The sequence below is a fragment of the Arachis ipaensis genome, chromosome B6 (genome assembly GCF_059453495.1).
Source record: "Arachis ipaensis isolate K30076 ecotype BB chromosome B6, ASM5945349v1, whole genome shotgun sequence".
Taxonomy (NCBI): Eukaryota; Viridiplantae; Streptophyta; class Magnoliopsida; order Fabales; family Fabaceae; genus Arachis; species Arachis ipaensis.
Genome location: NC_142441.1, coordinates 29,767,544 through 29,792,555, shown reverse-complemented (window position 1 = coordinate 29,792,555; position 25,012 = coordinate 29,767,544). Strand labels below are relative to the sequence as shown.

General features: G+C 32.3%; 1 protein-coding gene across 1 annotated transcript; it reads left to right on the top strand.

Annotated features, from left to right (window-relative positions):
• The first annotated feature begins 10,410 nt into the window (after positions 1-10,410).
• On the top strand, positions 10,411-11,055 carry LOC107648179 (zinc finger protein ZAT11-like). Its single transcript, XM_016352154.3, has one exon. It carries the CDS (start codon positions 10,466-10,468, stop codon positions 10,979-10,981), a length of 516 nt encoding a protein of 171 aa, XP_016207640.1. The 5' UTR covers positions 10,411-10,465; the 3' UTR covers positions 10,982-11,055.
• The last annotated feature ends 13,957 nt before the right edge of the window (positions 11,056-25,012 follow it).

The following is a 25,012-nucleotide window of genomic DNA, read 5'->3' as shown; positions in this document are numbered from 1 at the left end:
CTAAAACAATGCCGAAGTTCCTCCAGAAACATATCTTCAGCAGGTTTGGTGTCCCTAGGGTACTAATCAGTGATGGGGCACTCACTTCTGCAACAAACAGCTTTACTCTGCCATGGTCCGGTATGGGATTCGCCACAAAGTGGCGACTCCATATCATCCACAGACAAATGGGCAAGCTGAAGTCTCTAATAGAGAACTAAAAAGAATCCTGGAACGGACTATAAGTACCCGTAGAAAGGATTGGGCACGAAGCTTGGATGATGCTCTGTGGGCTTACAGAACAGCATTCAAGACTCCTATAGGGACCTCTCCATACCAACTGGTGTATGGTAAGGCATGCCACCTGCCCGTGGAACTGGAATATAAAGCCTACTGGGCAACCAGATTCCTAAACTTTGATGCCAAATTAGCTGGAGAAAAAAGATTGCTCCAACTGAATGAGCTAGAGGAATTCAGATTCACTACTTTCGAAAATGCCAAGCTTTATAAAGAGAAATAAAAAAAGTGGCATGACAGAAAGCTGTCATCTAGAATCTTTGAACCAAGACAAAATGTTCTGTTGTTTAACTCTAGGCTCAGGCTATTCCCCGGGAAACTGAAGTCCCAGTGGAGGGGACCATATGTGATTACAAGTGTATCACCATATGGTTATGTGGAGCTTCAAGATATTGATTCTGATAAGAAGTTTATTGTTAATGGACAGAGAATCAAGCACTATCTTGAAGGCAATGTTGAGCAAGAGTGCTCAAAGCTGAGGCTAGATTAAAAACTCAGCAAGGTCCAGCTAAAGACAATAAAGAAGCACTTGCTGGGAGGCAACCCAGCCATGGGGCATCACTTCCTCTAAGCATTTTGCCCTATTCTTAATTTTATTTGTTTATATAAAGTTCATTGATACTAAAGTAAAGAGTCAATTATATAAGTTTACAGGGTTACAAAAGGATTCTGCACACAAAATAGAGAAAAAGAGCTCACTGGCAAGAAAACACCAGTAAAAGTCTGTTTTGGGCGTTCAACACCCAAAAGAAGCATCCACTGGGCGTTGAACGCCAGTAAGGATAGCCATCTGGGCGTTAAACGCCAGAAAGAAGCATCTTCTGGGCGTTGAACGCCAGAAAGAAGCTCCTTCTGGGCGTTTAATGCCAGATTTACAGCGTCCTGGGCGTTTAGAAAAACGCCCAGTGACAAAGGAGTTCCTGGCGTTCAACGCTAGAAAGAAGCAACAGCTGGGCGTTGAACGCCCAGGAGAAGCAGCATTTGGGCGTTGAACGCCCAAAACATGCAGCGTTTGGGCGTTCAAACGCCAGGATGGTGGGGAGGAGGTAAATTCATTTTTTTCTTCATATTTTTCATTTTAATTTTAATTTTCATGTTTCAATTCATGATTTCTTGCATAAACATGTTACAAAATCTGATTTCTAAAATCCCTAATTTCTAAAAACCCTACTTTCAAAATGTCAAATATATCTTAATCCATAAGCACAAATCCTTTTTTTTTTCAATCCCATTCAACTCTTTTTCAAAATTTCAAAATAAATCTATCTCTTTTCATTCTAAAATCTTTTCAACTAATCAATATCTTTTTCAAATCTCCATATTATCTTTTTTCAAAAATCCAAATTTATCTTTTTTTCAAATATCTTTCATATCTTTTCAATTTTAAATTATATCCTTTCTTATCATATTTTTTTAAATCATATCTTCTATCTTATCTTCCTTTTTATTTTCGAAAAACTCACCCCCTCCCCTTTAAAAACACATTCGGCCTCCCTCTTCTCATCCACCATTCAACACTTGCTCTCCTTCTATCCCTCTCCTTTCTGTTCTTTTGCTTGAGGACAAGCAAACCTCTAAGTTTGGTGTGTTTATCCGTGATCACTAAACCATACCCACTAAGATCATGGCTCCTAAAGGAAAACAACCCACTCCAAGAGGCAAGAAAGAGAGCATTCCAAAACCACTTTGGAACCAAGGGAGGTTCTTAACCAAAGAACATTCAGACCATTACTACAAAATAATGGGTCTAAGATCTGTGATCCCGGAAGTCAAGTTCGATTTGAAAGAAGATGAATATCCGGAGATCCAAGAGCAGATTCGAAACAAGAACTGGAAAGTCCTAGCTAATCCTAAAACAAAAGTGGAAAGGAATATGGTTCAGGAATTCTACGCTAATCTGTAGCAAACAGACAAGCAGAGAATATCTGGAACTGCCCTCTATGACTATAGGACTACGGTCAGAGGAAAGATTGTTCACATCCACCCTGACAAAATCAGGGAGATCTTTAAGCTACCTCAGCTGAAAGATGATCCAGACTCCTTCAATAGGAGAATGATGAGAACAAACAAGGGCCTGGATAAGATTCTAGAGGATATATGCATCCCTGGAGCCAGGTGGACCACCAGCACGAAGGGTGTCCCAAATCAACTCAAGAGAGAAGATCTCAAACCAGTCGCCAGAGGATGGCTGAACTTCATTGGGCGTTCTATATTGCCCACCAGCAACCGTTCTGATGTCAATGTGAGAAGAGCAGTGATGATCCATTGCATTATGTTGGGAAAAGAAGTAGAAGTTCATCAACTGATCCCATCTGAATTCTACATACTTGCAAACAAGAACTCCAAGGATGCCAGGTTGGCTTATCCAAGCCTAATCTCTATGCTCTGCAAAGATGCTGGAGTAAAGATGGGAATAACAGAGTATATCTCAATGGAGCAGCCAATCACTAAAATCACAATAGAAAAACAACAAGTGCAGGATGACTCCACCAAGAGGAGGGCGCAAGAATTCCTACCAGAACTCCCTCAATTTGAATACTGGGAGCATCTTGAAGCATCTGTTACTAAGTTGCAAGAAGCCATGGACCAAATGAAGGAAGAACAGCAAAATCAAAACAGCATGCTTTGCAAACTGCTCAGAGAACAAGAAGTGCAAGGGCGTGAATTAAGAGAACTAAAGCGTCAGAAACTATCTCTTGAAGGGCCAAGCACTCCACAGACTAAAGAGGCATCCGCTTCCCAAAGTCAAGGTTGTTGAGTTCTGATCTTAACCTTAAACCTGTCATAATTTTTTTATTTATTTGAGTTTTACCTTAGGAGTCATATAGTAGTAATTAGTATTTATATTTTGATTTTATCTCCAATTAAGCTATAATTTATTTTTCTCATCATCATTAAACATGAATAAAATAGAAGATTTTCTTTAGGATAAGGAGGCAATAATTCTCGAGTTTTTAATATAAGAAATTCTGATTAATTACATGTGGTGGCAATGCTTTCTGCCTTCTGAATGAATGCTTGAACAGTGCATATGTCTTTGGAATTTGATGTTCTTGAATGTTAAATATGTTGGCTCTTGAAAGAATGATAAACATGAGACATGTTATTGGTAATCTGAAAAATCATAAAATTGATTCTTGAAGCAAGAAAAAGCAGTGAATACAAAAGCTTGCAAAAAAAAAGGGCAAAAAAAATAAAAAAAGAAAAAGCAAGCAGAAAAAGCCAAAAGCTCTTAAAACCAAGAGGCAAGAGCAAAAAGCCAATAACCCTTAAAACCAAAAGGCAAGGGTAAATAAAAAGGATCCCAAGGCTTTGAGCATCAGTGGATAGGAGGACCTAAAGGAATAAAATCCTGGCCTAAGCGGCTAAACCAAGCTGTCCCTAACCATGTGCTTGTGGCGTGAAAGTGTCAAGTGAAAACTTGAGACTGAGCGGTTAAAGTCAAGGTCCAAAGCAAAAGAAGAGTGTGCTTAAGAATCCTGGACACCTCTAATTGGGGACTTTAGCAAAGCTGAGTCACAATCTGAAAAGGTTCACCCAATTATGTGTCTGTGGCATTTATGTATCCGGTGGTAATACTGGAAAACAAAGTGCTTAGGGCCATAGCCAAGACTCATAAAAGTAGCTGTGTTCAAGAATCAACATACTGAACTAGGAGAATCAATAACACTATCGGAATTTTAAGTTCCTATAGATGCCAATCATTCTAAGCTTCAATGGATAAAGTGAGATGCCAAAACTGTTCGGAAGCAAAAAGCTACTAGCCCCGCTCATTTAATTAGAATCTGAGCTTCACTCAAAAACTCTGAGATATTATTATTTCTTGACTCATCTGTATTCTATTTTATTTGTCTAGTTGCTTGGGGACAAGTAACAGTTCAAGTTTGGTGTTGTGATGAGCGGATATTTTATACGCTTTTTGGGGTTAATTTCATATAGTTTTTAGTATGTTTTAGTTAGTTTTTAGTTTATTTTCATTAGTTTCTAGGCAAAATTCATGTTTCTGGACTTTACTATGAGTTTGTGTGTTTTTCTGTAATTTCAGGTATTTTCTGGCTGAAATTGAGGGAGCTGAGCAAAAATCTTATTCAGGCTGAAAAAGGACTGCTAATGCTGTTGGATCCTGACCTCTCTGCACTCGGAATAGAATTTTTGGAGCTACAGGAGTCCAATTGACGAGCTTCCAATTGCGTTGGAAAGTAGACATTCAGGGCTTTCCAGCAATATATAATAGTTCATACTTTGCTCAAGGATAGACGACGTAAACTGGTGTTCAACGCCAGTTCCATGTTGCAGTCTGGCGTCCAGCGCCAGAAACACATTACAAATTGGAGTTCAACGCCAGAAACAGGTTACAGCCTGGCGTTGAATGCCCAAAACAGCCCAGGCACGTGAGAAGCTTTAGTCTCAGCTCCAGCACACACCAAGTGGGCCCCAGAAGTGGATTTCTGCACTATCTATCATAGTTTGCTCATTTTCTGTAAACCTAGGTTACTACTTTAGTATTTAAACAACTTTTAGAGATTTATTTTGTATCTCATGACATTTTAGATCTGAATTTTGTACTCTTTGATGGTATGAGTCTCTAAACTCCATTGTTGGGGGTGAGGAGCTCTACTGTGTCTCGATGAATTAATGCAAGTATTTCTGTTTTCCATTCAAACATGCGTGTTCCTATCTAAGATATTCATTCGCACTTCAACATGAATGTGATGAACGTGACAATCATCATCATTCCCCCACGAACGCGTGCCTGACAACCACTTCCGTTCCACCGTAGAATGAATGAATATCTCTTAGATCTCTTAATCAGAATCTTCGTGGTATAAGTTAGATTGATGGCAGTATTCAAGAGAATCCGGAAAGTCTAAACCTTGTCTGTGGTATTCTGAGTAGGATTTAGGGATTGGATGACTGTGACGAGCTTCAAACTCGCGAGTGCTGGGCGTAGTGACAGACGCAAAAGGATAGTAAATCCTATTCCGGTACGATTGAGAACCTGCAGATGATTAGCTGTGCGGTGACAGCGCACCTGGACCCTTTTCACTGAAAGGAAGGATGGTAGCCATTGACAACGGTGATCCACCAACACACAGCTTGCCATGGGAGGACATGTGTGCGTGAACAAGAAGACAGAAGAAAGCAGAATTTCAGAAGACAAAGCATCTCCAAAACTCCAACATATTCTCCATCATTGCACAATAAGTATTTATATTTATGCCCTTTTATTCCTTGAAATCAAATTTGATAAGCGAATTATTTTATTATTTTCCTGACTAAGAGTTACAAGGTAACCATAGATTGCTTCAAGCCAACAATCTCCGTGGGATCGACCCTTACTCACGTAAGGTATTACTTGGACGACCCAGTGCACTTGCTGGTTAGTTGTGCGAATTTGTGAAGAATTGTGACTTCCAATTTCGTGCACCACCCACCCTGCCAGAAGCTCGCCCTTTGGCGGGCTGGCCCGCCCTGCCCCGCCTAGTGAGGCGGTCTTAAAATCCCACCCCGCCCTGCCTAACTGCAGGCTGGCAGGCTAAACCCGTCAAAACTCCTCTTTTTTTTTTTTTTACTATTAACTACTAAATAATATATATAATTTCACAACCACGTTAATAAATTTATAATTTTTAAAGGTATAAAAAAATTATTTTTTATATTCGCAAACATTAAAGTCTTTGTAATTATAAATATTTAATAAACATAATTATAAACCAAGTTTTCATCCAAAACATAATTATAAATATTGACTCCAAAGCAACATAAACATAATCCAAAACACTCAATTTTCATCTTCATACTCTTGTAAGTTGGGTTAGGAAAAGTTGAGTTTTGGCTAAAAAATTACAAAAATACCCCCTTACCAAAAAAAACTAATCCCGACAGGGAAGCTCGCCCCGTCCCGCCAAGGCCCGTGGTTTAAGCGGTGCGGGTTAGGCGGGCTTTTGTTCTTTGGCGGTCCCAATTTTTCAGTCCGGCCCACCTTTTTTGGCAGGTTATGCGGGTCGGCCCGACGGGTTTAAGCCCATTTGTCACCCCTAGTTATGACAGTGCCAAATATTTACATAGTCTTCTAGAGTTTCTATCAGTCTCCTACTAAGCTAACACCAATGGTACACTATACTACTATCTCTATTATCACTTCGTTCAATGTTGAGACTCTTGGTTATGAAGGCAAGACATTTCTGATTTTTCTTTTGTCCATAATAGCTTGAGTTCACCTCTCTTCTTTTTCAATGACAAAAATGTGCCTACATTTTAAGAAAGTTATGGTATTAAAAATAATACAAATTTTTATAAATCACGGAATAACCAATGACAACTCGTAGTAAGAAACATGCATAAAGCTTAATAGTAGTTTATTGGATGCATCCTATACATTAAACATGTTTATATATCAAATAGTTGTGCAAGCAAACGGTCCAATTTGTAAAGTGTTCTTTAATAACTTGTAGTTCTTTAATTACTTGTATTTCTTTAACTAATTTACCAGTGAAGGTTTAAAATTATGAACCAACCAAGGTGTAAAAAGTAGTAGAGAAACCAAAATAGGAATAAATAACTAGATCAACTAAAAAATAATGCAGGCAATTAAAATGCTAAAAAGAAAGGATCTTGACTTTGGCACAGACAGCTTGTTTTCAAGAATTGAAGCGATTCCAATGCTAAGCTTCTTGTTCATGTCGGGGTTAAGATCACTAATGGACACCAAATTATCATAAGCTGCAGGCTGCTCATTCCCACTAAAGGTTATGGGTACTGACCCTTTTAGTGCAATCATCACATGCATCATAAACAGGGTGAAGTTTAAAGGCTTTAGGACAATGTGAATAGCGCAGAACAAGAAATTAGTATACCAAAAACAAAGAAATGTCGAAAGTGAGAAAAATGAAGACTTTCAACTTGAAAGTAACTCCATAAACACCATTGATCCAACATCTAACTAAAGCATACTTCAAGACATGTGTTGACAAGAACAAAGATGATTCAAAATGCTCGGCAGTAATAAAAATCTTACACAAACATTATTAATTTGCACATGAATTCATCAATAAGCTAAGAGAGTTAAGATATAACTAAAGTTTTAGCAAATATTCATATATAGGATATTAAAAAAGAGAGAAAAAAGTAAAAAAAGAAAGAAAGAAAAAAAAAAGACAAGAAAATAGCTTATCATGTATTTTCATAGATTGTTTCAGTTTAAAAATCTAATACAAATTAATAAAATATAATTAATATTGGATAACAGATTATAATATACAAAAATAAATATATGTCCACTCATCTTCAACATTTCTAAATTAAGATATAAAGATCTCATAATAAAAGACCCAAATATTCAACCTTTTGAAATCTAAATAATAGAAGCATAGGATGAAACTTTGAATGATGAGAAAAGAGAAAATTAAAATAAATAAATTTAAAACTTCAATTGAGTTGAAAAAGGGCATAGTAAAAGATGGGTGCACAAGCCAAACCCTAAACCCAAATTCTTACGCAAAGAGGAGTGCGGTGCAGTAGAACAAATTGAGGAACACGAGCACCACGAAGCTGGTGGCAGATTAAATAAAATTTATTAAATCACACATCGAAACAAAACAATCATCATCAATATACGTTAATTGTAAAATGTAGAGAATTCAAATTGCCAAAATATAACCTTGAAAATTAACTTGTGCCAATGAGAATCCTCTTGATAATGACGCCGAAGAGGATCCCGGTAGAACTGAAGAGACACCACGTCCGACACAAATTTAAGGAAATTTCGACAAAATTGAGAAATTGCGTTGAAACAGAAAAGTACCTGGTGAGAAAGATGGTAGAGAAAAAAGCGGCAGAGTCCTCACGAAGAGAAAGAAGCGGCAGCAAACATAAGGTACCTGGTGAGAAAGAGATCCTCACAAAAAGAAAGAAGCGACTACAAACATCTGAAATGAGGACTTGTTATTTATATTTTATATGAGATCAATTTTAAAATATCAAAAACTTATTGTTATTTTTTATTATAATTTTTAATAATTTATTTATAAATTAAATACAAACCATTAAATCTATTATCAATTTAATTTAAAACTTTAAATTATATAAATAAACTCAAAAAGATTTAGACTGATTTTGGATACACCCACATTAATATATCAGACGGTTATGTAATCTATATGTTAACAATACTGCGTGCTCCTTATTGTTTTTATTTATTTTTAATTAAAAATATTACACAATTGGCGTAACATATATGATGTAACATATTTTCTAGATGCCATTTGAAATATTATCAGCTATTAAATAATCCTAGGATTAATTAAATTCAACAGTCTAAAGTCTAAACTGTACTACACATTTGACATTAGTGTTTGAATAATGGAGATGCTTCCCCTGCCAGTGCCAGTGTTTAATTTCTCTCTGCTATCTAATTCTTTATTCTACATGCACCAATAGCCTACTTTGCTTTTTGACTCTTTATCAATAATAATAATAATAATAATAATAATAATAATAATAATAATAATAATAAGTGATTGCGCATTGATTATATTTAATAGGTTACTAAAACAATAATATTTATAATTACTGATTTAGCTTTTCTAAGAATGTAATTACTAATTTTAGTTGATATTATTAATAAAATTAAGATGAATTGATATAAATTTCAAATATATTCCAACATGCAATAATAATACTCTTCTTTATCAAATAATGCACTATGTTGATGTTTTCAATCTTTATACAAATGTGTCGGCTGAAATAAGCTATGTGTATTGGAAAATGTGCACATCATACATAGAACACACACATACATACAGACATGCAATAACGCCTATGATTAATTAAATACCAAAAAGGTTGAACATGAAAAAGTAAACCATGGACGTTAGGAAGAAAAGTATAATAAGTAAACCCATTTTATATGTTCAGATCAGAAAACGTTTGTTTGCAGCACACTAAATTAGTAAATTCAACAAACACATGCATGCTGCATGCAGTCATCTCTTGAATCTCTAGCAAAAATAAATTCAAATCAATTTAAAATAATTTTATTTTGCATTTATTAATTACTATTGTAGTAAATAAATAATATTATATGTTTTAAGTATGTAATTATAGATACTATATGTATAAAATTATAAATGTTAAATTAAATAAAATAATTTTAAATTATTATCTTGTTAATAATATTACAAATACAAAAAACAAATACTAACTTTAATAGATAATCAGATATTAAGTATTTGTGTATATTCATATGTATTTTATGAGTTTTTCCAATAGAATAATTAGCTATAAAGATGATCAAATATTTAACAAGAAAATAATAGTTAAATCTTTTGTATTAGAATAATTAGATTTTTTAGGTAAGCACCAAGCTTCAATATATACAAGGATTGTATTTTTGTATTTTCCTAGTTATAAATAAAAATCTAATTTAATTAAAAATGTGAATCAAATTGAATAACACTAATTATAAATAAATGTGATGAATCTAGTTTGATCATAAATGCGAACATGAGACAACTATATATATATAGATAGCTCATAGCTGCTTTTTTGTTTTTGTGTGTCATATTGTTGTGTATAAATATATTTTATAATAAAATAATAGGTGAAAATTAAACTCGTGTTAATATGTTAGTTCTTAATCAGGACATTCCAACTTTGAAAGAACAATCAACTCCTGCACTTAGTTGGGTAGCTCACCAAACATCGTCCAATTGCTACTAAGCTCCGACGCGGTTCTTATTTCAAAAATAAATAAATAAGAAGAAAAGAAAAATATGCGAAAGCCCCACGTGAGGAAAACACAATCTTTCACGTAATAAAATAACCAAAAGAGACAACTCCTTACACAGTATACTGTGTAAACAGCGAGGGCATTCGTGTCATTCTAGATTTACGACTAGTCAAACAAGCAGTCCTACACGACCTGTTTCATTATACTATTAGTAGTGTTTTTCTTCAATTTTGCCATGAGTTGAATATCTTATTCACTGAATTTAATTTTTTAATACTAGATATCTATAATTATTTTATTCGTTCAAACTAGTCAAAACGGTTGACTTTATTCCTTATAAGCTAGTAGCGCTGCATATATATACAAGTATAAACTGTAAACCTCTCCATCTCCAAATTCAATTCAAAACTATATAGCTACTCCTCAAATAATAATCATTTGAATATTATTGATTGATTCATGAGTCAGATGAAGAGAGAAATAGATCAAATAGACTTGGCGAATTGCCTTATGCTTCTCTCTAATAATCCAATAATTAGAAAGAAAAGAAGCCTCAATAACAATGGTGAAGTGGAATTCGAGTGCAAGACATGTAACCGCAAGTTCCCATCGTTTCAAGCACTTGGAGGCCACAGAACAAGCCACAACAAGAAGCCAAAGCTGGAATCAGAACCCAACAACAACGTTGATACTAAGCCGAAGATGCACGAGTGCTCCATTTGTGGCCAAGAATTCTCTCTTGGTCAGGCACTCGGAGGCCACATGAGAAGGCACAGATCACAAAATGATCAACATCAACAACTTGTGTCTTCTATGAATGAGATTAAACATGTTGTTGCTAAAGTTCCGGTTTTCAAGAGATCTAATAGTCTAAGGGTTAGTTGCTTGGACTTGAACCTAACACCATTGGAGAATGATTTGAAGGTGCTCTTTGGAAGTATTACTCCTAATAATAAGCTTCATGCCTTAGTTTGATTCTTCATTGTTCTACCCTTCCTTGTTACTTCAATTTTGTTTCTTGTTTTGTAATTATTACAATGCAATTCTATTTGATTTCTTCTGTTCTTTTCAATTCAATTCTTTGGGATTATTCATTCAATTCCACTCATCTTTTGAGTAAGAATTGTTTTTTTTTTTTTTTTTTGGCTCTCAATTGTTCATGGATGAAACAATAATCACAAAGAGAAATGCTTAAATATATAATGCACGGATATGCTTTCGTACATGCATATTGAAATAATTGTCTTTTAGACGGTGTTTGTTTACACGTATACAAAATTATATTTGACAGATAGAAACACTAAATTAGTATATTATGTATTCATCTTGATAGAAAAGAGATAGAGACATAATTTATTTTTTATTTTTTATTATTTTTAATTAATTTTTTATAATTATATTTTTTATTAGTTTATTTTTTTCAAATTTTTTAAATAAAAAAATAAAAATAAATTAGACTTTCATAATTTGTTTTAGTTTATCATCAAATAAAATACAAAAATACTAATTTTTATATCTTTATTCTTTGTGTCTTATTCTCAATATCTTGTCTTCTTCTATTTTCAAAATCAAATACAACCTTAATTATGAATTAGTTTTTCTAGTTGCTCTTCTCTGATCTCACTTTTTACATGTAATTTTGACTAAGGATGAATTCTATTTAAGGATAAAGTATTAAATTAGTCCCTATTTGGACGTAATCCTGTTTTGGTCCTTAAAGTTTAAAGTGTCTTATTTGAATCAAAAAAAGTTTCATTTAATTTCAATGTAGTCCCACCGTGATGTCAAAGTTAAATAATTAATGAAATGTCCTACATAACAGCAGTACAAGAACAATGTTGATAATTTTGAGAATAAATACAAGTTTCAAAGGCACAAAATCAACTGTGGATGTATCAATACATTTATTTATTATTTTTTTATAATTTAAATAAAATATTTTCTATAAAACTAAAGAGAATGATAAATAAATGTATTGATGTATTCACAGTTGATTTTGTGCCTTTGGAGCTTGTATTTATTCTCCAGATTATCGACCTTATTCTTGTAATGCTGTTATGTAAGATATTTCATTAATTATTTAACTTTGACCTCACGGTGGGACTAAATTAAAGCTAAATAAATCTTTTTTAGATTCAAATAAGACACTGTAAACATTAAGGACCAAAACAGGATTATGCCTAAACATAAGGGACTAATTTAGTACTTTATCCTCTATTTAATTATTTATCTTATATTTTTTGTAAATACTGACATGCAGTTATGTTTAATAGCTAAAAATCGTTAAATAATTTGATATGTTTAACTAAATTATTATTTAATAATTTTTAATTATCAATTTAAAAAGAAAATAACCATATCTAAATTTTCATCAATATATAATTTTATACTCGGCCTCAGATTTCTCTTCAATCGATCCATTTATCTCTCTTTCTCCACTCACATATTATCAGCAATATTATTTGAAGATCAAAAAATAAAAGTCTCATTAATTAACACTTGAGAAAATTGAAAGCTTAAAAAGAGTTTAGATAATGGCAATAGAGGTCATATGTGATAGAGCAAGATCCTTCATATTTCATAAATAAAGTATAATAATAATTTTCATAAATTGATAACTTGCTGCAATTTAATTCGGCCTATATATATGCAGTCCCAAGCCCGAGAAGGGTTGTTCATTTTGCAACTGCTAAAGTAAAACAATATCACATCCCAATATATGGTCACGACACAATGACATCCTTAAAATCATGTTGGGTTGTGTTAGGTATGCAATAGTCAATGTAAATTAAAATCGCATCTCAAAGCATAAACACATCACAGTGACATTTTGATTCATATAGTCCACCCTACTTAACAAAAAAAAAATGCTTTGTTAATTAGTAAGTAAAAGATAACATGCTGCAATTTATTGACTACTACTATTGCATGGTGAACTTTTTGCACTGCTGCCTAATCCTTTATCACTTTGCCCATTGTCTTAAGGAGCAAGTGTTGAAATGTAGCTAATTAAAAAGGTCACTGACTATATACTTCTTATAAGTTTACAAACAAGCAAACTAATGAAGGAAAGGTAAAACCCCAGCCATTAATAAAGACTTGAATGGTGGTTATATTCCAAAGTCAGCTTTCAACGAGAACATTTTTTTTCTTGGTAAGAGATCACTTGCATCAATGCATCTGGGTTAGCTAGTTGAACGATACACTCTTATCGTATCGATTGTTGAAAAGGTAAGAACAAAATGAAAGTGCCTAATTAGTTTTTGATTTGCATAGGTTTGTTGTGAACACAGTGCTAAAATTGACCAGGAACTGCACTAATATTTTAAGCAGTAGTTTGTAAATGTAGTATTTTCTTTCTTTTTTTTTCTCTTCTTTTTTTGTTATGATGTTTGAACGACAGATAATTTTTATAAGAGACGATTCTATTCAAACCAAAATTAATATCTAGATTTATATTGTGATATGATTTTTTTCTTTTATGAAGACTTTTAAATTACTTTAAACCAGTTGACCAATTCCATTGGTTTAGGCTTTAGACTCATCAACATAGATCCCTTCTACTTTTTTGGTACTTCATTTTTTCTTTTCATTACTATTTTCATTTTTTTTTAAATGTGTTTGTTAATCTGTTATGACTGCTCTTTTCCTTCTACTTATGCGTACTATATTATATACAAGACATAGTGTTTGCTTTCCTTATTTTACCAATTTGCTAAAAGGTGGTCGTCGGTCAGGTATAATAATGGGTGATTAACATTTTGGTTATTCAAATGTGGAACATTATTAAGCTAATTTACCACTGTGACATAAGAGGCCAATCAATTAAATCAATGCTTATTCTTCTTTATTTTTTGGTTGTGCCATGAAAGTACAAAAAAGTTATGATAGGGAAGTAATCACCTCATTGTTAAGAGTTTAATCTTAATCGACTGAAAATATTAAATATTTTATATAATTATTTAATTATATTTTTTTAAATAATTAATTATGTAACTAATATAAAAGATAATTATTTTTATTGACGTGACATTACATTATTAAATGTACATGTAAAACTTAAAAGTGCATCAAAAATAGATTATTATTATTATTATTATTATTATTATTATTATTATTATTTAAATTTTTGTTTTGCATATTTCTCAATTTTTCAATATTAACAAAATCTTTTTTATTTTGGAAATCAGTTTAAAACGGTATCGATATATTTATCCATAATATGATATATGTGTGAAATTACATAAAAGTATTAAGATAATTAATTCTCAAAATTAAAATATAAAATTTGTGTTATTAATCTTATTTGCTGTGAGTGTTGATTGTGCAGCAGTGCAGGTCTATATAATAATTGAAATTGATAAAATCGGTTAAACTATTTTGGGTTAATTGAACATTGAATGAAGCTACAAGTTGCCTCTTTTTATCTGATAAAAATATACATTGCTGAAACTCATTGATACTACACTATGTCTAAATCAGTTCGAGTAGTGGTAATTTTGAGAAACAAAGTTGCCTATCGTTTATCCAAAGGAAATAAGAGTTTAATAAGCTATTGAAGTTAAAACCTCACCATCTCAGATTCAAGTGTTATTGTGCAGCCCAAACAATGAAACAATAGAATCAAATATCTAAACTTTAACTACTTGGATCAAGTTCTTAGTTCAGTTCGTTACTTTCATAAAATGATCGAAAAAGCATCTAATTGCTGTGGAGTTTTGGTGATTTGGATAAGGCACAAAGAAAAAAAAGGAAAATTCACTTTGTCACTAAGTATCAAAGAAGAGGAAAGGAAAAGTAAATCTTGGAGGCTATGTCAAATCAAATGGGAGTCAAAAGCAATTTTCTCAAGTTAAGCTAAATTAGAAGAAAGATGTAAAATGTTTTCATTAACATACAAGTCAATTACTTGTTGAATCCTTCTTTTCTTTGTACGTGTAATTTCGGGTAATAAAAGGAAAATGGAGTCTACTTTCTTCTACTATGAATCAATGGCTAATATTAAAACTTAGGGTCAAAGCACAAGATTAAGGATTTTGATTTATCAAACCTATTGAGGATCTGTTACCAATGAAGCCACTATTGTGTTGTTTATCTCTGATTCTTAATTCCTGATTTTATGGTCTGATTGATGAAAAGAAAAAGAAAGACTTCAGTTGATTCAATATTCAAGGAGTTGATTTAGGAAACCAAACTCTAACTTTGGAAATAGAACTCAATGCAAAAAGCAGAAATCAACTTCAGTTTTGTTCAAGGAGAGTGAAGCAAATATCTAAGTTTAATTGAGAGCTTCTCTATTGTTCTTACTTAACATTTTGGATAGTGTTTCTACATCAAAGAAATATTCCGCCAAGATGGAGAGCTACATATGAGAGTGCTGAATTCGGTTCATCTTATAATTTCAGAGTTGTTCTACATCATCTCCTTTATGATTTATCATTGAATATTATGTTTGTATGTTGTATCTTTCTTTGTTTTTATTCAATGGTAAAAGGCATATATGTGAGGCATTAAGAAAAAGCTTTTGAGAGAAAAGACAAAGAAAGATACTTAGAGAGAAAGGCCTAGATTTATGTCATGTCTCTTTTGATTGTATTTTTGTTTTGCATCATGTACTTGAGAGGTATCCATTGCTAAGTTGGGTGAGCACTTAGTGTGTTGTGAGTCTAGGAAGTGAACTTAGCCAAGTCAAGTTTAGGTAGAAGCTTGGTTTGTTCTTGATAGGATTAGGTTGAATTCTTGGGAATTGGTGTATGTAATACTTAAAAAGATAATGAAAAATTTTACCACTGTTATAGTAGAAACTGGATGTAGGCTTTATTGTACTGATTATGTTTTTACACATTATGAGACAAAATATAATTATCTCTTGCAATAATCAATTTCACAGTCTGAATCTAAACAGAAGCAAATTTTTACTTTTTGGTTTGAGGATTAATTAATCAAGTTTAAAAGAAGGTCATAGATTCAACTCCTCTTTTATTTTTAAGTCATTAAGAACTTTCAAAAGATAATTATTTTTGTTGATATGACATTACATTATTGAATGCACATATAAAGCTCGACAGTGCATCAAAAGTAGATTATTATTATTATTATTATTATTATTATTATTATTATTATTATTATTATTATTATTATTATTATTATTATTATTATTATTTTTCAATTTTTCAACATTAACAAAATCTTTTTTTTGGTGAAATCATTTTGAAACGGTATCATATATTTATCCATAATATGATATATGTTTGAAATTACATAAAAGTATTAAGCTAATTAATTCTCAAAATTAAAATATAAAATTTATGTTATTAAACATAGCTTTCTAATTTAGTAAAGTTAATTTCAAAAAAAAAAGTGTGTATATCTATATTGTGGTTGAACCTAAAAGAAAAAAAATTGCTAAAAGCTAAGCAATACAGAATAGTAAGAATAAGTGATGAAGAAAATAAGAATCTGTAACAAAAAGGAAGAAAAGAAAATCTTGATGAATTAATAGAGTAACTTTTATTCAATGAAAAAAAATGTTTACAGAATGAAAAGGAATCACGTGTACAACACTAACAAAGTTGATTCTTTTTTATACACTCACACTTGTTAATTATTCTTAAGAGGTATTAACTAATGGGCCGCTGCTAATTTATTGGGCTGTTGTTGACTATTACTAGTTAAGCTTATACTTTGGACTATTGCTGATACATTGGACTGTTGTTGACTATTACTAGTTAAAGTAGTTATACTACTCAATACCTCCCTCAAGCTCAAGTTGCTCCTTAGAACAACTTTGAGCTTGTCTTTGAGTCTCTCATAACTAGTTACTAACAAATATTTTGTTTAAATGTCAACAACTTGTTCAATTTCAGAAATATGTACAACTTGTAATAATTTGTTGTTGATCTTTTCTCGAACAACTTGAATATCTAACTGAAAATGCTTCGTTTTTTTCATGTAAGACTGAATTTGTAGTAGGCAAAATAGTGCTTAAATTGTCACAAAATATTGATGGAGCAGTAGTCAATACAATCTTCAACTCAGACAACAAATTCTTTACCCATGTAATCTCTACTTCACAGGCTGCCAGGCTTCAAAATTTTGCCTCAGTTGAAGCCCTACTTATAATTGTTTGTTTCCTGCAAGACCAGGTAACCAAATTAGTTCCGAAGAAAATACAATAACCCAAAACAAACCTCCGATCTTCTAAATCTGCTGCCCAATTAGAATCAGAAAAATCATACAACCTATAGTCCCTGCAGTTATGTAAGAGCAAACCATGTTTTTGTGTTCCTTGAAGGTATCTTAAAATTCTTTTCACAGCCTTCCAGTGAGCAAGTAAAGGATTGTGCATGAATTGAGAAACCTTTCTCATAGCAAAACTCAGTTCAGGCTTAGTTATGGTAATATATTGCAATGTACCTACAATAGATCTAAAGAGCTTCGGATCCTCAAATTGTTCTGAACCTGTAGACAATAACTACAAAGAGGAGATCATCGGAGTAGGCATGGCACTTGCCGCACTTATTCCTAATTTAGACAGTAGGTCTTTAATGTATTTAATTTGGGATAATTGAAGCTGTCCAGTTTTAATTTTATGAACCTCAATACCAAGAAAATATGATAACTCTCCTAAGTATTTTAGAGTAAAAATCTTGTTTAATTTTTGTATCATAACATCAATTTCAGACAAATTATTACCAGTGATGATAATGTCATTAACATAACATAGAATATAAATGACACAATGAGAGCCATGTTTGATGAATAAAGATGTATCAGACTTAGTACTAACAAAGTCAAACCTCTTTAGAATATTGCTAAGTTTTAGAAACCATTCTCTTGGAGCCTGCTTGAGGCCATAAAAGACTTTATTTAATTTACACGCTAAACTGTTAGAATCATGAGAGAAAACAGTAAGTTGATACATATATATAGTTTCATGTAAATCACAATTAAAAAAAGTATTATTAAAATCCAATTGTCATATAAACCAGTCTTTAGATATAGTTATACTTAGCACAATTCAAATGGTGGCAGGCTTGATAACAGGACTAAATACCTGTTTAAAATCAAAACCTTCATATTGGTGGAAGCCTTGAGCTACCAATCTGACTTTGTACTTTTGTATGGTGCCATCAGAAAGCCTTTTTATAATGAAGATCTATTTAGAGCCAATAATTTTGGCATTTTGAAGTTTTGGCACAAGTGTCCAAGTATGATTTCTAATTAAGGCATCATACTCCTCTTGCATAGCATTTTTTCAATGAGGAATAGCTAATGCAACACTAGGTGTTTTAAGAGGTGTTTCATATAAAACATTTAAATCAACATTATTATTATTATTATTATGAATAGAGTCAATAGATGGAGGGTAGATTTGTGTCCCAGAAATAGAAATAGGATGTTGTGTTTCAATATCACAATGTATGGAATTAGAATTAGTAGGAATACTTGAATTATGACTACTAACATCTTTAGGATTATGATTAGTATACTGAATATTAAAAATAGAAGAACTAAGAGATGAAGAGCCTAAAGCAGAACCTATACTAGAAATAAAATGGTTAAAAGAACTAGATTTATCTAAATTTCTAGAGGAGTCATTCTTATCAGTTTTAATAAATAGTTCCTTATAAGGAAAGGAGATTTCATCAAATTGAATATGTCTTGTGGTATAAATTTTACCACAAGGTGAAAGGAATTTGTAGCCTTTTAAGTTTGGGGCATAACCAAAAAAGACACATTTATGAGATCTAAAATTTAACTTTATTTTGTTGTAAGGCCTTAAAAGAGGAAAACAGCTAGAAACTCTTAGAAAAATATAATCGCAGGGATAGTGTTAAACAAGGTCTTATAAGGAGATTTGTTGTCTAAAATTGGAGCTGGGATGCAATTAATTAAGGGAGTAGCTATTAAAACATCCTCATCCCAAAAAATAAATGGCATAAAGATTGTAAATAACATGGCAAGACTCATTTTAATGAGCTGCCTATATTTTCTCTCAACCCTGCTATTTTGTTTTGGAGTGTAAGGACAAATAAACATTTGAATAATACCTTCATTGGTCAGAAATTGACTGAACTGATGAGAAGTGTATTCCCTACCATTATCAAATTGAAAAATTTTTATTTTGTGGTTTGTAAGATTCTCCAATTGCTGTTTAAACTGTTTGAAAGTTAACAAAATCTGAGATTTAGAGACAAGTAAAAAAAGAAAAGTATACTGAAAATATGCATCAATAAAAGTAACATAATAACGAAATTCTAAGTGTGATACAATGGGTGCTGGACTCCAAACATCAGAGTAAACAAGTTGGAGAGGTGCATTATAGACAGTAAATGAGAAATTAAAAGACAATTTATGCATTTTAGCATGCATACAGTTTTCACTCACATCAGGAAACAACGTATCTTTATTCTTGTCCATGTCAATATTACAACTTGATAGAATGATGAGTATAGTTTTCTTGACTGTGTGGCCAAGTCTTTTATGCCACAAATCCAAAGAAACTTTGAAAGAAATAAAAAGCACAAGGTTATAAAGAATCTAGAGAAAAATTAGGAACAATAACATTGAAGAATTTGTAAATGCCACCCTGTCTATGTCCTTGAAGAAGCACTTTGTCAGTTTGCTGGAATTTGACAAAACACACATGAGCATAAAATTGAAAATAAACTTCATTATCTTCAGCAAATTTGGAGACACTAATAAGACTTTTGGTGATTTTTAGAGAATAAATTAATTGTTGTAATCTGAAATATCTATTAGAATCATAAGCATATAATAAATAAGTACCAATTTAAGATATATGCAAACCTGATCCATTTCTAATCTGAACTTGGTCAGACCTGAGTAATCTAAAAATGTGATAAAAGAAGATGAATTAGGAGTACTATGGTGGGAAGCACCATTATCTAGGTATCACGAGGAGTCAATAGTAGATCCTGGAGCAACTATGTAGTTAGTAGGATGATGAAAAGATGAAGGAGGTAGTGGTGGTATGAGGGAGGTTGTAGTGTTTGGAACAGTTGCATTAATGGGGGCAGAATTGTGAAGTTGTGCAGGTTGATTGATATTCAAGTTTTGTGAAAGTAATGAGATATACTGTTTGAATCGATTAAAGCAATGCCATGTAATATGTCCAAATTTGTCATATACTTGATATTAGGGTCTTGGTGAGGTATAGAAAGATCGTCCACCTCGCTGAAACCTGCCTCTACGCCCCTTTTATTATTATATCCTCTTCCAGTATTTGAAAATGATGAAAAAGAAGACCATGTGAGATTTGCTTGAGCCATGTTGATAGTTGATTTTTTGAATTTGTCCAACATATTATTATAAGATTTCATATTTTTAAAAAAATTAAAAAATAAATTATTTATGATTTATTTTATTAGTTTGAGCTATTTATTAAAAACTATTTTAATAGGCAAAGTTAAATTGATTTTTATAATTATTATTATAATTTAAGTTTGGATTAATTAAGATTATTATATAATTCTTTTTATAATAAGATATTTTACATAATTGATTTTATGATAACTAGAGTTTAAATTAATTAGGATTTTTATATAATTTTTATTATAACGAGATATTTTGAGAAATAATAATAATAATAATAATAATAATAATAATAAATTATTACTATTATTATTACCCACTTTGATTAAAATTAAGTTTAGTTAATATTATTATCAAGTTCGATATTTTGCCGATATAAGTAATTATCGGTATTTTTTTATGAGTTTAAAGTTGCTAATACTTCATCAAATATCTTTTAGCATTAAGTTACTAATGTCATTTATATTAGTAACTATATATATTACTCCTATATATTGTTACTTGTGTTTTAATATATCCGGCTTTCATAATTATCCATTTAAGATATTTATAACTTGAATTGCTGACTCAGCAGTCTAACAAGCTAACACATGGCCTTAAAGTGACACCTAACCCCTTCTTTTTAATTAATCATCACTGTTACCTTTCATTCTCTTTTCTAACCGAACCAAAGGAGGGAGATTCCATGGCATCTCCGAGCTTCTGAGTTTAATTTCTTGAGATCCGTAACTTCGATAAAAAAATCTAATACGATTAAAGTGTTCGTATCTTCCTCCTCTTCGGTTGGTATTACTTTTATTCGGTAGAAGTCGCTGGAGGGAGCTGCTGAACCTTCCATAGCAGCAGCCGTGAGGAGCATCGCCGTCGAGCTTCCGCGAGAAGAGTCAGATGAGATAGAGAGAGAGGACGCGATAGAGAAAAGGGGAAGGTGTGGTGGTTTCCTTCACCGCCGTTGCAGCCACCGGAGCCATCAGGAGCCGCCACCGTTGCTGTTTGAGCTTGACCGGAAGAGTGAAGGTGACGGTGGCGCTACTGTGTGTGACAACAAGCGGCTGCATTGCCGCCGAAGCTCTCTGCCGCTATTACTGAATAAGAGAAATAAGGTTGTTAGACATATGTTTGGTTTTATGGGTTCGACTATTTGAGGTAGGGGCGATTTCTTAAACTCCTTTTACTTTCAAGAATTGTTATAAGTTGATATTAATGCGAAAAATGTATGTTTATGATTTTTCGTAAGTCTTAGGGATTAAAATGCGTTGCTTTGAATAAAGGTAATTACTTGCCCGGTTGGTTGTTGTTGAAGTGGTCGCTTGATAGTTATATTGATTTCTTGATTGCGTTAGAGTAATTGAGAATTCTGATTTATTAATTTATTTTGTTAAATTGGTGGTTGCTGAAATAATTTGAGATTTGTAAATATTTTGATATTGAAATTGGTTTTGTTGATTTATTGGAAATGGTTTTGAGAATTGGAAATTATTTGATATTTGGAAGTTTGAATTTTGTTTGATTTTAGAAAAGGATTTGAGATTTAGAAATGGTTTAGTTGGGACCCTTGAAGGATGGCAAAAGTCTGAGTTTTAGAGGGAATGCTGCCAACATCTTTATAAGAAATTGGAGGTTTTATTTTGCTTTATTGATGGAAGAATTATGTTTTGGGTATCCGATTGATTGGAAATGAGTTTAGCGAATTGATATAAGTTCAAGAATGATATTTTGAGGATTTTTAATGAACGAAATAAAGTGATGTAAATATGTATTTAAGAATGGAGGAGTTTTTGAGTCTTTGAAAAAAAAGTTTCGAGACGTTTTAGAAAAGATGAAGTATATGAATGTGATTTAGAGAAACGGAATAATTTTCGAGTCTCTTGAGAATGTTTTAAATAAGAATGAAATTGAAATTGGTTTTGGTTTAAATGATTTGATTTTGGTTTACATAATTTAGTTTTGATTCCGATTCGATTATGTTTGATGGTGAATGTGATGGAATGAGATTATGATGGATATTGTGAGGATGATGGTTTTGTCCCGCTCACAGATTTGGCAAGTTGAGGATGAAGGATTTCATCTCTTGTCATGGTATGGATGCGGGAAAGGTGGAAATTCACTCTCTTTCGTATTGTTTTTTTCACATCTTTCTTTGGTTGTAAGGTGGAAAGACACACTCCTTCGATGTGAAAAGTCACTCTCCTTCGTAATTCTCTCCGGAGAAGGTGGAAAGGCACACTCATTCGATATGGAAATGTACTCTCCTTCGTTTGTGTTCCTCCTGGGGATGCGCAACCTAGAGACAATGTCCAGATTAGCTATCGGATGTGTCAGGTTCTACCAGTTTAACCGATGCGTGAGCTCACGGCCAGTAGGACAGGCATGCATCATTCTGCATTTGTTTGCTTTGTCTGGGTGTGCTTAAGTGTTTTGGTTTGCTTATCTGATGATTTCTGCCTAATTGTTATTTATTGTACTTGCTCTAATTGCTCTCTAATTGTGTTTATCTTGCATTGTCTGTGCTTGTGATTGATTCTGTTTTGGGATTGAGTTTTAATAGTAATTTATTTTGAATTGGGTCGGAGGCCAAGTTGATTTATTTTGGGTCAGAAGCCGAGCTGATTTATTTTGGACCAGAGGCCGAGTTGATTTGATTTGGGCCAGAGGCCGTCATTGGTTGGATCAGTGGTAAGTTTTGGTTAAAATATTTTCTCAGTAAGCGGTGAAATGTGTGAAATGTTATTTTGCATGAAAATTTTATGAGAAAAATATGAGTTTTAGATTTGAATGATGAGCTGACAATCTCTACGATTGAAAATAGTTTTATTTAAAATATCTTCTTATAACAACTCTTGAAAACCCTCTACTAAGAACCAACGAGGACGATGTTCTCACCCCCTATAGACTTCTCTTTTCAGGACGGACGAGGAAGCTCGCAAAGTTTTTGTTAAGTTTTTAGCCGTGCTATTTCTGTTTGTATACATATGTTATAGATTTTTCTCGCTTATATTATTATAATCTTATAAGAGGGATATGAGTTATATGTTTTGTATTTATATTATATTTATAAGCTACTTATGTAAGAAATTTTGTATATATGTATATACATGTTGGTAAAAATTTAAAAGTATTTTTAGTTTTTCCAAGAAAACAGCGATACGAGTTCGAGTCAAAGGCTCCTATTTTATTATTAAGTATATGAAGTCGTCGTAATACTTCTCGCTATCAGAATGGCGCAGCCGGAAGTGTGACATTCTGATAGTAAGAGTGTTACAATCATCATAAGACATGATAGTATTTTCAACCTCACAAAGACTATATAATTCTGGTTTTGTATTCACAGTAATGAAAAGCATTTGGTACTCATCATTCAAGCCTTCAAGAAGTTCTTCCTTGTGTTCCTCAGTAATCACTGGTGATCTCAAAGCTGTCAAGGAGTCAGTAATATTTTTTATCTTGTTCACATAATCTGCAGAAGATAAACCTTGTTTTTTGGTAGCATTTAGTTGAGCTTTTAGTTGCTTTACACGATATCTTGTTGATTCAACAAAGTATTCTTCAATCCTGCTCCAAATCTGATGACTAAAGATGCATCCTACCATTTTATTTTTAAAGACGGATCAATGGAAGCAAGTAGCCAAGACTGCAGATTATAATCATCTAGAAGCCACTATTTATATATAGAGGAATCAGTACAATTTTGCTGATTTGCAGAAAATGCATATTATGGTGCGTGGTATGCGATCTTTAAACAAGTGATCCTCCAATTTTTGTCCCCTAATGGCTGCAAGTGCTTGCTGCTGTCATGTGCGGTAATTTTTCTCTCCAAACTTATCATAGATAGGGTAGAAGGGTCTGGGGTTGAAAGGATGTGGTGGGATCTAAAAATTAATAACAAGAACGTTATTATTGTTGACATTGGAATTTCCAAAATTTGCTGGATTTGAATTTGCTTCAGAATCAGCCATGATTTAAAAATCAGTAGCTCAGATGCCATAAAAGAAAAAGAAAGATTGTTAAAAGCTAAGCAATATAGAACAGCAAAAACAAGTGATGAAAAAAATAAGAACCAGTAACAAAAAGGAAAAAAAGAGAATCTTGATAAATTAATGGAGTAACTTTTATTCAATGAGAAAAAAAAACGTTTAGAGAATGAGAAAGAATCACGCACACAATCCTAACAAAATTAATTTCTTTTTATACACCCACACTTGTTAACTATTCTTAAGAGGTATTAACTTATGGGTTGCTACTTACTCATTAGACTGTTGTTGACTATTACTAATTAGACTTATACTTTGGGTTATTACTAATTAAAGTAATTGTACTACTCTGAATAGAACCCAAAGTTAGTGATTCTCATGTATTTCATTTAATTTGAACTTGAAATCATATGTTCCAATATCTTCTCCGAATATTTTCTTCTTCAGAGGAGGAATTATCGTACTTAGCTTGTACTTATATAATTTCTTGAAGTCTGTCATCATTTGAATCGATTCGACATACAGCACATACTGTTCATATAATTTCACAAATTATATAATCTATTAGTTTCCCTTTATCTAAAAAAAAGAAAAAGAAAAAATCTTCAGTGCAAATAGAAAAAGAGACATTGAAGGAGAATAGAATAAAGAATATTTGTTCATATAATTCTTGAAGCTTCTCGTAGTTAAATCAGAT

Coding starts and splice junctions, on each gene's coding strand:
- LOC107648179 (XM_016352154.3), top strand. CDS start 10,466: ATGAGTCAGATGAAGAGAGAAATAGATCAAATAGACTTGGCGAATTGC.